Source organism: Aspergillus piperis, assembly GCF_003184755.1.
Source record: "Aspergillus piperis CBS 112811 unplaced genomic scaffold BO85scaffold_13, whole genome shotgun sequence".
NCBI lineage: Eukaryota > Fungi > Ascomycota > Eurotiomycetes > Eurotiales > Aspergillaceae > Aspergillus > Aspergillus piperis.
Window position 1 is genome coordinate 173,027 of NW_020291603.1, and position 11,407 is coordinate 184,433.

Genomic DNA, 11,407 nt, shown 5'->3' on the forward strand with positions numbered 1-11,407 from the left:
GTAGTGTGTAAGCATCGTAGGGACTGAGTTTGAGTGCGTGTGATACGCGAAGAAAAAAGCTATCTAGCGTCTTGGGAGCGGTGAGTGGTGATTCATTTATTGCGGCATCAGCGGAAGCCATTGTGAGACGATTCCAGGGTTAGCAATAGTCTGGATCCTCTAGAGATAAGATCCGAAGCGTCTCTAGATAACAACGTGGAGGGGAATTGAGTTGGGAAGAAGGAGGGGGAAGTGGGGAGACTAAAGCAGCGAGGGATGGCGCTTCCGATTCCTTAATACGAGTTCGGCGCGTCTGAGTGGATCTTCCCTCTAGTCAATCCCCACATCTCTTCTCCGGTCATCTTCCAATTGCTACTGAGTTGGACTTATTCATTGGTAAGTTGTCTTAAGTCTAAGTTTATTCATTGAATGATAATGATATCGAAAGGATCACTAGCCTACAGATCCACAAATTCTCCACGCTGCCACTCTCCCTTTTCTAGTCGGTCCAGATAATCGCCCACCTTGGCCGCCATCACTCCGGTCTCGTAGCCGAAAAACTTGTATGCAGCCTTGCCCGGCAAACTGTGGCCGAATCGGCGGATGTTGATGCCTGCATCGGCATACCGCTCCCAGCCGTTCGGCGCATATGGCTCGATTACCACCGCCGGGATCCCTTGATGGCGTCGCAGGACCGTGCGCTTGTAGTCGAGGGCCTGCTGCTCGAACAGTCGCTGGCATGGGAAACTGACGACGCGTACCGCAATCCCTTTAGTTTCCTTCAGCTGCTGAGCTACATCAAGCGCAAATGAGAGCTCTGCGCCGACGCCAATGAGGGTCACTGCGGCAGCATCAGCCTCTTCCAGCACGTACGCGCCATGAGCCACTCCCTCCCGGCGTGTTTGCTTCAACTGAGGCAAAGCGTGACGGGAGGTGGAGATAATGCTGGACGACTTCTTGGCCTCCAGGGCTGCAAGCCAGGCTCCTGCCGTCTCCTCACTATCTCCCGGTCGAATATACAGCAGGTTTGGCATAGCACGGTAGAGCGCTGCCAGCTCTATCGGCTGGTGTGTCGGACCATCTTCTCCCATGCCAATGGAGTCGTGGGTAGCAGCGTGGATAACCTGAAGGTGCTGAAGAGCTCCCATGCGCACGGCAGGAGCAGCATAAAGATAGAACATGAAAAAGGAGGAAGTGATAGGGATGAATGTGTTTGGAGCGAACGCTGCCAGCCCATTCGAGATGGCACACATGGCATGTTCACGCACTCCGAAGTGGATATATCGGCCGGAATAGTTACCGTTGATATTGCAAGTAGTACGTAGATCAGGCTGTACCTAGTGAGTATGGTGCCACTAAATGGTCTAAGAGAAACGGCAAGAATGAACTTACGTGCTGGAAATCAACCTTGCCTGGCCAGATCATGTTCACGGACGGGCTCAGGTCAGCCGTTCCGACCATGAAAGACTTGATATCTTTAGCCAGAGGGTTGAAGACTAGGCCGGATGAGGCCCTCGTAGCTGTTGGCTTGTCAGGGAAGCTGGAAGGTATAAGGTCTTTCCAGTTCGAAGGCAGCTCTCCGTGAATGCGTCTCTGGAACTCCTCCCCAAGCTCCGGATGTTCTACGCTATATTGCTTCACTAACGAGTTCCACTGCTGAACAAGAGCTTCGCCTCGAGCGGGGAGCTCCTGGAAGAACTCTCGGACTGTATCACTGATGACGAAGTGCTCGTCAGGGTTGAAGCCATACTTCTTCTTCATCTCTGCTACGTCTGGAGCACCAAATGCGGCGCCATGAGCAGCAGCCATGCCTTCCACCTTACTGCCTAGACCAATGACGGTCCGGACGTTAATGAAAGTAGGCTTTTCTGGGGAGGCGCGAGCCTCCTCCAAGGCTTGGACAATCCCCTCGATATCATAGCAACCGTCTTCCACATCAATGACGTCCCAGCCACAGGCACGCATCTTAGCGTTGATATCCTCTGTGTTGGTCAGATCGACTGAACCATCGCAGGTTATCTGGTTGTTATCGTAGATGACTGTCAGGTTGTTGAGTTTGAGATGGCCCGCGAAGGAGATTGCCTCGAGTCCGACTCCTTCTTGCAGACATGCATCTCCTATCATACACCAGGTGTGGTTTGATACGACATCATACCCTGGACGGTTGAAGTTGGCCGCCAGATTCTTCGTGGCCATGGCAAGACCAACAGCATTGGCGATGCCCTGACCTAAGGGGCCTGTGGTGACTTCGATGCCCTCGTGTTCGATTTCCGGGTGGCCCGGACATAATGCGTCGACGCGGTCGGAGTGGTAGGACTTGAGCTGCTCGAAAGTCATGGCTCTGTAGCCAGTGAGATGTAAAAAGGCGTACTGGAAAAGGCAGGTATGGCCGTTGGAAAGGATGAAGCGATCGCGGTTGAAGTACTCTGGGGTGTGTGGCGCATATCGCATAACATATCGCCATAGGGCGACTCCTATGGCCGCCATGCCAATAGCTCCACTGGTCAAGTCAGTCAACACCCTTTGTTCTGCTGGGCTCATTATCGGTGGACTCATACCCCGGGTGGCCTCCGCCGAACTGCTGACACAGGTCGGAAATCAGAAGACGGAATGACTTCAAGACATGGTCGTGATCTTTAGACAGCTGGCGCACCAGCGGCAAGGCCGATGCGCCGTTACTTTGCGGGACAGGACCAACAGCCATAGTTGCAGGAATGATTCTGAGGGCGATACATGGCGCGGGGTAAGAGGGGACATGGGTCAAATTTATAACAGGCACGGTGCCCAGAGCAGAGAAAAGGTGGGAACAGAACAAGCCCAGTTCTGCAGAGTGAAGGTGGACTGAGCATGAAGAATTGGATCGAATAACCTCATCCGGCAGCATTAAGCCCATTTCCCAATCGGGTAATTGGAGGCGCCAACCACCAGATCGGGGAAGGCGGATGTGGAATACCCAAAAGGGTAAGTACTGGACCCAACCCCAGAAATTCCATGCGGGGAAGATATGACCTGGACTGGATCCACGCTGGGTCATCCGTGCCTCCAGTTGCCATCTCCATGATGCCCAGGCAAAGGTAGCTTATCTCCGCTGCATCCTATTGCTCGAAGTCAGCAATTGTGTCACTCCCAGCTAACCTAGGGACGCCCAAGATGTTTTCAGCTTAAACCAGACGCACCCCAGGCGTCTTCTCTAACTCACAACGTTCAGATCACACACCATCCAACATCATGGCCCCTTCTGTCCTTCTATCGAGCCCAGCTCCAACGTCTACCTCAAAGTCATCGCCAACGGAGCAGGTGCAATTGTCGCCTCCATTCCCTAATCCCTCTCTCCAGATCACAGCAGATCACAATCTAAAATTTGTCCCCGCCCCGGTGTATGCGCCTCGGCGAGGTGAGGTCCTACTGCAAATCAAAGCCACTGGCGTCTGTGGGTATGCAAGAATATTGGCTCAATTATATGTGTACACTATTCTCTAACGTGCTCAGGTCCGATATTCATTTCTGGAAAACTGGTCGCATTGGAGAGCTAGTCTTCGAAGGAGATTGCATAATTGGCCATGAAGCAGCGGGTGTGGTGCTAAAGTGTGGAGATGGAGTGACCCATCTCCAGCCTGGTTAGTCATGCTATGCATCATGTCTGCAATGGATAACTTATCGGGAGGCACAGGTGACAGAGTCGCCGTCGAACCTGGGGTTCCTTGCGAACAGTGCTTCCTCTGTGATGACGGTCGCTATAACCTTTGCGAAGACGTCCAATTTGCGGGAGTATATCCTTATGCGGGTACCATCCAACGTTACAAGGTCCACCCGGCCAAATGGTTACATAAGTGCGTTTTGGCTCCCATTGGTGTGAGCTAAGTATGCTAAAATGTCTTTACAGGCTTCCAGACAATATATCCTATCTTGAAGGGGCCCTCCTCGAGCCACTTTCGGTCGTCATGCGCGGAATTCAGGTCGCACGTCTCCACTTAGGTCGTGGTGTAGTCGTATGTGGTGCTGGGCCTATTGGACTGATCGCCCTCGCAGCTGCTCGGGCATCAGGGGCCCACCCCATAGTCATCACAGATATTGAGCCAAAGCGACTCGCCTTTGCAAAGGAATTTGCGCCTTGGTGCAACACATACCAGGTTAATCCAGCACTAGATGCAGAAGGCAACGCTAAGGCAATCCGAGCGATTTTTGGTCCGGACGAGTACAACGCGCCAGAAACTGTATTAGAGTGCACTGGTGTTGAGAACAGTGTGTGTACTGCAGCATTTACCGCTCGTCGGGGTGGTACGGTGGTCGTCATTGGCGTGGGAAAGGCAGTAATGAATAACCTGCCATTTATGCATATTTCCCTGGCAGAGGTAAGCCTTTCTCGTGTTAAGCTTGAAAATAAGACCACTAACCAAGACAGATCGATTTGCTGTTCATCAACCGATACCGCGATACCTGGCCGCCTGCTATAGCGTGTCTCAGTGGGGGCATACTGGACCTGAAAAAATTGGTGTCGCACGTTTTTCCCCTAGAGAAGGCCGTAGATGCCTTGAATATGTGTGCGGATACCAGAAACGGGAGCATTAAGGTGACCATTGTGGATGAGGTTGAAGCAACGCTGTGAATAATTGCAGAATATATGGCAGAGGCAGAGACAAATAGAGAAGACCACACGAGATACCTCTTCCAGTTGCGATTCTAGTCGATAGTCTACAAGTAAGCTCTTCGCTATGCCACAACATTGAGCATGTAATAGTATTCATTATTTACTATTAGACCTGGTGAAACCGTCTACTATTAGTACTACTTTGTGCGGTGGGAGATGATGCTACTAGTAATAGTAGTAGTATATATTTTAGTTTCGTAGAGTAATTTAGTTACGTGAGGCAGCACTGCCCATTTCATACTATCAATATAAGTTCTACAAGGTTACCAACTTGAAGGTTACAAAGGCAACAAAAAGTGTGACCTAATTTACAATTAGTCCTTCTTGTCTTCTGTGCAACATATATAGTTGATGAGGTCTTACGAATTTTTGACTTGATAGACAAGAAGATGAGTGCACTGGTCACTACAAGATAAGGCTAGATATCAACACTGCAAATTTACAGTACTGAGCTGAGTGAGCAATGGCTGGTAAACATTAATCTCCATTTCTGCTGACGAGAACATGATCCTGCGATGTTCAATGTGGTGGAGACGGGGACGGAGATGGGGAGCGCGGCTTATTGATAATGGGAAGTAAGACAATGTTTCAGTCTCTTTTCCGTCGGCTTATCCACACTGTATATTTGTGATTCGGAATGACTGCTAATTATCAATCGCAAGGGTTGTAAATGACTGTAGTGTGCTGTTTCCCTAATTGACATTTTCAATGACAATGAAGTACTACCCTTGTTGATAGTCAGGAGGAGAGATCAACAAACCAGACAAACATGTGATGTCCTGTCACATGACGGACCGGGATCGGAGTGTCAAGGCTGACACACGCAGGTACTTCCGCAGTTAACTACGGCGCAGAAGTCTAGAACGGCTCATTGCCATCCTGCAGAAGGGGGGGGGGATAAGTGCGAAGAGTTCAGTTTCACAATTGAGCGACGAACGAAGTCCCATAGTTGTGTGTTGGTTGTTGTTGGAGTACCAGGCAGCGAAGATCCCGAGCGACGGGAAAAACGCTCTGAATAGTACAAACAAATACAGCCCTTCGCAGCGATCGCAAGTTTCGACCCCAAAGCAGGTGACGATCCTGATCAAAGAGCGCTGATGATGGCGCGTCCGAGCAGAGACAAACTCCCAATGGCATTCCGAGTGGTGCTTGTGATGTACCCGCCAGGAGGGGGCTGACTGGTTCCCCCCGATCGGCTGATTGGGTTCTGCCAAGATCACAGGCTGCAATGACAGTTCAAACTGCGGAATGCCCGGCATTGCTTGGTGAGGATTAGCAGTGCTGGGCAAGAAAGCTTAGGATAGCAAGACATGCCTATCTTTGCGACCGGGCGCAAAGTTGCGAGACGGACTGATTGTGGCAGCCATTCATGGGGAAAGGGAAGTCAAAGAGGATCCATGGTACCCGACGGGCCAGAACTCACTCAACTCAGCCTTTGTTCGGGATCAGTTATTGTTTGGCTTGATTTCCCAGGGGCAAAAAAAGGGAAAAGAACATCCAAAATAAGAAATTGATGATCGGAATATGCCGTATTCGTATTGTGGCCTCAGGCTCACATTGATACTATTATCAGAATTTCCAAAGTAACTTCCATCCAGCCTCAACTTCTCTCCAGGGACCAAATGATTTTTACTCTGATGAGTATTGGGGGGAATTTCATCACCCTCTTTTAGCTCCTTTCTAAAACCCCTTCTGACCCTGTCACACCATGACCCTTGGGGGCACGAAGAAATGCGAGGGCGAGGACGCTGATTGCACGAGGAGCTGACGTGGACGGGGACCAACTCCACCAGTGCCGATGGTTGGCTTTTTTGGGCCTTTCTTCCCTTCTTTTTTCCCGCCGATTAAAAATAGGCCTGGCCCGGCGTCTACGCAGCTTGATTTCCCTCTTGCTTTTCTTGTCTTGCTGCAATGCCATCATCCCCATTCTTGACTTGACTGTCAACTGTCTCCATCCTATCATCCCCCCTCCTCTTCCCTTCCACTCTCGTTTACTCTCCGTTTCTGCTGGTCAGTCTCTTCCTTGACCGTGTCCCTCGCTTCTATACATTCGTTTCCTTCCCATCTCCTCCTCCTCCCACCCCTTTTTCTCTCTTTTTCCCTCCCCGCTCCCTCCCGCCATGCGTCTCGTTCGAGATTGCCTGTATGGGGGGTTATTCCTAAACACGGCGCTTTTCTCTCAGCTCTCCGACGCCATTGATATCGATATCAGCAGTACCAGTATGCCTTCCCCCACTTCTAGCTCTTTCTCTTATTATATCCTTTGCTGTCCCCGCCCGTCCTTCATCCCCGCTCTCCTTCCCCTCTCCCACATAATTAGGAGCAGTTGCGTCAACTAAATTTAGTCCGCTGTGTCTTCCATCTCGACAACATACACCAATCATATGAATTGACAACTGACCACCATCATCATCGCCCGTATAGGTTCCATCAAGGATGCCGCCAGTAAGACCGCCTACGGGTCCATGACCTGGTATCATGGAAATGAAACCGGTCAGATTCCCGGTGCTTTCCCTAGCAAGTGGTGGGAAGGTAGTGCACTCTTCACAAGTTTGCTCCTCTATTGGTATTACACCGGAGACAGTACCTACAACGACGAGGTCCGTCAGGGTATGCAATGGCAGGCGGGTGACTGCGATTACATGCCCGCCAACTACAGTAGTTACCTGGTAAGCAGCATGACAATACTCAATCTTCCCCTGAACTTGGACAGTAGTCTGACTCTTCTCGCTGTCTAATAGGGTAACGACGATCAAATGTTCTGGGGTCTTGCCGCCATCACTGCTGCCGAGATCGAATTCGCCGACAGCTCCTCCGGATACTCCTGGCTCGCTTTGGCCCAGGGCGTTTACAACACTCAGGTCGATCGATGGGACGATTCGACATGTGGCGGTGGTCTGCGCTGGCAGATCTATCCTTATGAAGCCGGTTACGCCATGAAGAACTCCATCTCTAACGGAGGTCTGTTCCAACTCGCTGCCCGCCTGGCCCGCTACACCTCCAACGACACGTACGCCGACTGGGCAGAGAAGATTTTCGATTGGTGTGCCTCGACTCCGTTGTTAAACAACCAGACTTGGAACGTGGCCGACTCCACCGATGTCGACAATAACTGCAAAACCCAAGGAAACAATCAGTGGTCTTACAATTACGGCGTCTTCTTAACGGGAGCCGCGTACATGTACAACTACGTAAGTGATTTTGGCCCCCCGCCAGGTGTGGAGGAAGCAGGTGCTGATTTTATGCCATTCGTAGACCGGCAAGGCCAAATGGAAGAATGCGGCGGAGGGTCTCTTGAACGTGACGCTCGACACCTTCTTTCCGGCGAAGTATGGTGGAAACATCATGTCCGAAATTCTCTGCGAACCGGCCGAAGTGTGTAACGACAACGAAATCCTGTTCAAGGGACTCGTCACGGGATGGCTTGGGCTTGTGGCTCTGATTATGCCGTCGACGTCCAGCCTCATTCTGCCAAAACTGCAGGGGTCCGCCGAAGCTGCCGCGGCTTCCTGCGACGGAATGGGCAACAACACCTGTGGTGTGCGCTGGTATCCCAAGAAGTGGGATGGGTGGAACGGAATGGAGGAAGAGATTGCCGTCACCAACGTTCTGGCCTCCGCATTGTATAGCACGAAGCAAACAGCCCCTGTGACCTCCAGTACCGGCGGCAACAGTTCTAGTGATCCGAACGCGGGTACGGGTGACAACACCGGTAACAGCGGCAGTACCGAATCGAAGATCACCACGGGCGACAAGGCGGGTGCCTCCATCCTGACCATTGCTTTTGTGGGGATGTGGGGAGGTATGATCGCTTGGATGGTCATTGGCGGTTGAAATAGACCACCAACCTACAGATTATTGTGATTTGTCTGTCTATAGTGATTCGGTAAATATGGCTGGGCGATTCCCCCCCCTTTGTCCTTGCTATGTTCTTTTATTTGGGCGATTTCGGAAAGGCGCAATGTGTCTATAGGTCTACTACATTTTGTGAATGCCTTCTCTCATGCATGTATATAATCTAGATAAGTTGGTTTGGACTGGACTGGTTGGCCTGGGTACGTGTCAGGTTTCCTGTACTTGATATCATTCGTTCGTGTGACTTATTGTCTGAAAACATAAACACTGATTACTGTTGATACAAAGATGTACTCTGAATCATCCGAAGCCACATAAATCCCTCTTAAAAACCGGCCTACATAGCATCTCGGAACAACCTGTTCTCTACTAACTACTAATAGATGAAAAACCCCGAATAATTTTACTATATACCATCTATACGAACCCTAAAATTGGAGCAGCTACACCTCAGTCTAACTAGAAAAGCCGACAAAGTAACCTAAGATGTAACAAACTATCTAAGCCCGAAGTCAAAAGGTAGAGTTCTTGGATGCAAGTGATTCACACCTGTGTTCAGTGCAAATATATTGACTACCGAACGTCTCGATGTCGAGTTAATACTACTACTACTACTACTACTACTCCTGGGGTGAGAGGGGAGGGGCTTCAATGAGTAACTATCCCGATCTCATTCTCACACCGTGGTTCCCTAAAGTTCCAAAGTAAGGGTGTTCATCTATTTTTGTCTACCTCAACATAAGAAAATTCTCCCCGAACAGGGACACAAATGAATGACTACTCTCTAGACAGCGCCCAAAAGTAAATTATCACCGACTACCCTCCACCGTCTGATGAAACTCCCTCTTCACTGTAATAGCGTTTGGGATGTTACTCAACCGCACTACCTCCATCCCCGTCTCCATGTCCACCACCTTCTGCACAGCGAAATCCTGTGGTCCCCCAGGGAGATGGCTATCATTCGACGAATTGCCGTTCTGCAATTGGATCCACTGTTCATTGAGCGTTTCACTAAGACGGTGTCGGCGAGGGCGCGATCGTGACGTGAAATTCTTGGACTCGCGCCCATACTGTAGGTGGGGAAGGGAGGAGCTGCCTCCTGTTCGGCTGGTGACTTTCTGTGCGGCTTGTCTGAAGAGGCGGTAGATGATGGGGAGGTTGGCGCAGAGGATGCCCCCGAGCGATTCAAAGCCGGATAGGACTCCGAGGTCGACTCCATCCCCTATGTTTGTTTCATGTTAGTGTGTTCAAGTGTGGTGGTAGTTTGTGGAGGTGGAAGAAGGGCGAGGACGCACAGGTGATGTCGGACGAGCTTTCGGCAAAGACGAAGGCTAGACGGGCAGCGCTTATCCCGCATGTTCTGGTGATCATGTAAGTGCTGGTGCTTGGCTATCATAAAAGAAGGCAAGGTGGGGAAGGAACCTACATGAATCCAATCGAAAATATAATACAGAGGGCAATTTTATTGCTCCGGGTCGTACAGAGCCGCACAATCACTCCTATCGGGAGAGCAAATATGACAAGGTCCGTGATCATGTTGGAGGTGTTGACGTAGTATGACAGTGCGCTGGAGTTGAAGCAATGGCCTTTGACACTAACATCCCAGAACGCCTCCAGTGGTCGGCAGAGCAGGCCCATAAAGATCTCTATGGTCGCAATCCACAGGCAGACGAATGTAACACAGCCAATTACTGTCCTGCGGAACCACTGTATAGCGAATAAGCGGTAGTATAAGGCGAGGATTCCGAGTTTGACACTTGCCAGGCCGACATTATAGAGGTGGCTAGCAATATAGTCTCCCTATATATATGTCAGTTACATCGAAGGTAGTCAATGGCTCATTGTACCTTCAAGAATGCCTCTAGGTCACTAGTCGCCATAGTTGAAGCATGTTTACCGAAACCATGACGCACCCCTATGTAGATTAGCTGGATTCCGGCCAGAGATGCATGAGGGCATTCATACCGACAGCCAGCATGATAATACTGTACGCTACCTCCAGTATCTGACCAAAACAAAAAGGATCGTCAGTATGCGCAGGGACCGGGTGATAGGGAGGTAAACGCACCGTGGCTAGGGTAATTAGGTAGTCATCTGCATGAAAGCGGTCCTCTGATGGACCACGAACTTTCACAACAAGCCGTAAACCTGTGCATAGCACCATGCAAACGATAGGAACGGTGTATCCAGCTATCACCACAGGTACCCTCGAGGCAGTCTCTTGCGAGCTCATAATGGTAGCCTACATGCTCTGAAACACACCATGTGCCTAGAACCTTTGGTCCCTCTGAGGTTCCTGCAGGCCCCGATCGGTTTATAGGGCTCTAGATATCATGATGCAGGCCTGCTAAATACGTCCTCTATGCTACAGGGGTAATCGGCACCAGCTGGAATTGAAATCCTGCCAGTGAACTAATGGAAACTCCATGGTCTGGACCTGGATCGAATACAGCAGGATTAGTCGCGCAATTTCTTTTCCTGAGGCGGGAGGAGAGTATTCGCACATGGTGGGGATTCGAGGATATTGCCATACTAGTAGTTGAGACAGCTCAGTCAAACTGCATCGAACCATCTCACAAAGTGAACCTAGCTTGGTGGATAACGGTATCATCTGGCGCTCGGCCCAGGATGGTCATCAAGTGGAGTCCGATCCTCCGATGAAAAGCCTAGGAACGCGCTATTTTGGCTGAGAGGCGTCAGTAATCGGGTTACCGCCGATGGTAAGATCCGATGACAGTGGTTCGAGGCGATTGGACACGCAATCACACCGTGAGTTTCAGCTTGCTATCCCACTAAATTATGAGGGGGGATTCCAGCGACTGTCGGCTGACGGACCGTTCCTACCGTCTTCAGGGTACGGGGAAACCTCATTAGTGTCCGCCTCGGACACGATTAGCGTTCCGATGGCGGATGGAGCTTCATCCA

General features: G+C 50.6%; 4 protein-coding genes across 4 annotated transcripts; 2 read left to right on the plus strand and 2 right to left on the minus strand.

Annotated features, from left to right (window-relative positions):
• Positions 1-388: 388 nt before the first annotated feature.
• Positions 389-2,561, minus strand: BO85DRAFT_450710 (transketolase). The gene is made up of 3 exons (XM_025660441.1): positions 2,538-2,561; positions 1,372-2,479; positions 389-1,310 (listed from the first exon to the last, which is right to left on the minus strand). The coding sequence occupies exons 2-3, from the start codon at positions 2,464-2,466 to the stop codon at positions 438-440; spliced, it is 1,968 nt and encodes a 655-aa protein (XP_025513981.1). The 5' UTR covers positions 2,467-2,479; positions 2,538-2,561; the 3' UTR covers positions 389-437.
• Positions 2,562-3,014: 453 nt separating this feature from the next.
• BO85DRAFT_521351 (putative alcohol dehydrogenase) lies at positions 3,015-4,675 on the plus strand. Its single transcript, XM_025665195.1, has 5 exons — positions 3,015-3,413; positions 3,469-3,596; positions 3,650-3,809; positions 3,863-4,331; positions 4,382-4,675. Exons 1-5 carry the CDS (start codon positions 3,208-3,210, stop codon positions 4,583-4,585), a joined length of 1,167 nt encoding a protein of 388 aa, XP_025513982.1. The 5' UTR covers positions 3,015-3,207; the 3' UTR covers positions 4,586-4,675.
• A 1,855-nt stretch (positions 4,676-6,530) lies between these two features.
• Positions 6,531-8,781, plus strand: BO85DRAFT_450711 (glycoside hydrolase family 76 protein). The gene is made up of 4 exons (XM_025660442.1): positions 6,531-6,847; positions 7,052-7,296; positions 7,369-7,818; positions 7,883-8,781. Exons 1-4 carry the CDS (start codon positions 6,748-6,750, stop codon positions 8,459-8,461), a joined length of 1,374 nt encoding a protein of 457 aa, XP_025513983.1. The 5' UTR covers positions 6,531-6,747; the 3' UTR covers positions 8,462-8,781.
• Positions 8,782-9,291: 510 nt separating this feature from the next.
• BO85DRAFT_460598 (integral membrane protein PTH11-like protein) lies at positions 9,292-10,715 on the minus strand (the record flags this gene model as incomplete). The annotated part of the gene is made up of 5 exons (XM_025661726.1): positions 9,292-9,704; positions 9,778-9,842; positions 9,909-10,282; positions 10,330-10,397; positions 10,448-10,715. 5 exons carry the CDS (start codon positions 10,713-10,715, stop codon positions 9,292-9,294), a joined length of 1,188 nt encoding a protein of 395 aa, XP_025513984.1.
• Between the last annotated feature and the right edge of the window lie 692 nt (positions 10,716-11,407).

Coding starts and splice junctions, on each gene's coding strand:
- BO85DRAFT_450710 (XM_025660441.1), bottom strand. CDS start 2,466: ATGGCGGCCATAGGAGTCGCCCTATGGCGATATGTTATGCGATATGCG. Junction 1,311..1,371: donor GCAAGGTTGATTTCCAGCAC/GTAAGTTCATTC, acceptor CACTAGGTACAG/CCTGATCTACGTACTACTTG.
- BO85DRAFT_521351 (XM_025665195.1), top strand. CDS start 3,208: ATGGCCCCTTCTGTCCTTCTATCGAGCCCAGCTCCAACGTCTACCTCA. Junction 3,597..3,649: donor AGTGACCCATCTCCAGCCTG/GTTAGTCATGCT, acceptor CGGGAGGCACAG/GTGACAGAGTCGCCGTCGAA. Junction 3,810..3,862: donor CCGGCCAAATGGTTACATAA/GTGCGTTTTGGC, acceptor ATGTCTTTACAG/GCTTCCAGACAATATATCCT.
- BO85DRAFT_450711 (XM_025660442.1), top strand. CDS start 6,748: ATGCGTCTCGTTCGAGATTGCCTGTATGGGGGGTTATTCCTAAACACG. Junction 6,848..7,051: donor TATCGATATCAGCAGTACCA/GTATGCCTTCCC, acceptor TCGCCCGTATAG/GTTCCATCAAGGATGCCGCC. Junction 7,297..7,368: donor CCAACTACAGTAGTTACCTG/GTAAGCAGCATG, acceptor GCTGTCTAATAG/GGTAACGACGATCAAATGTT.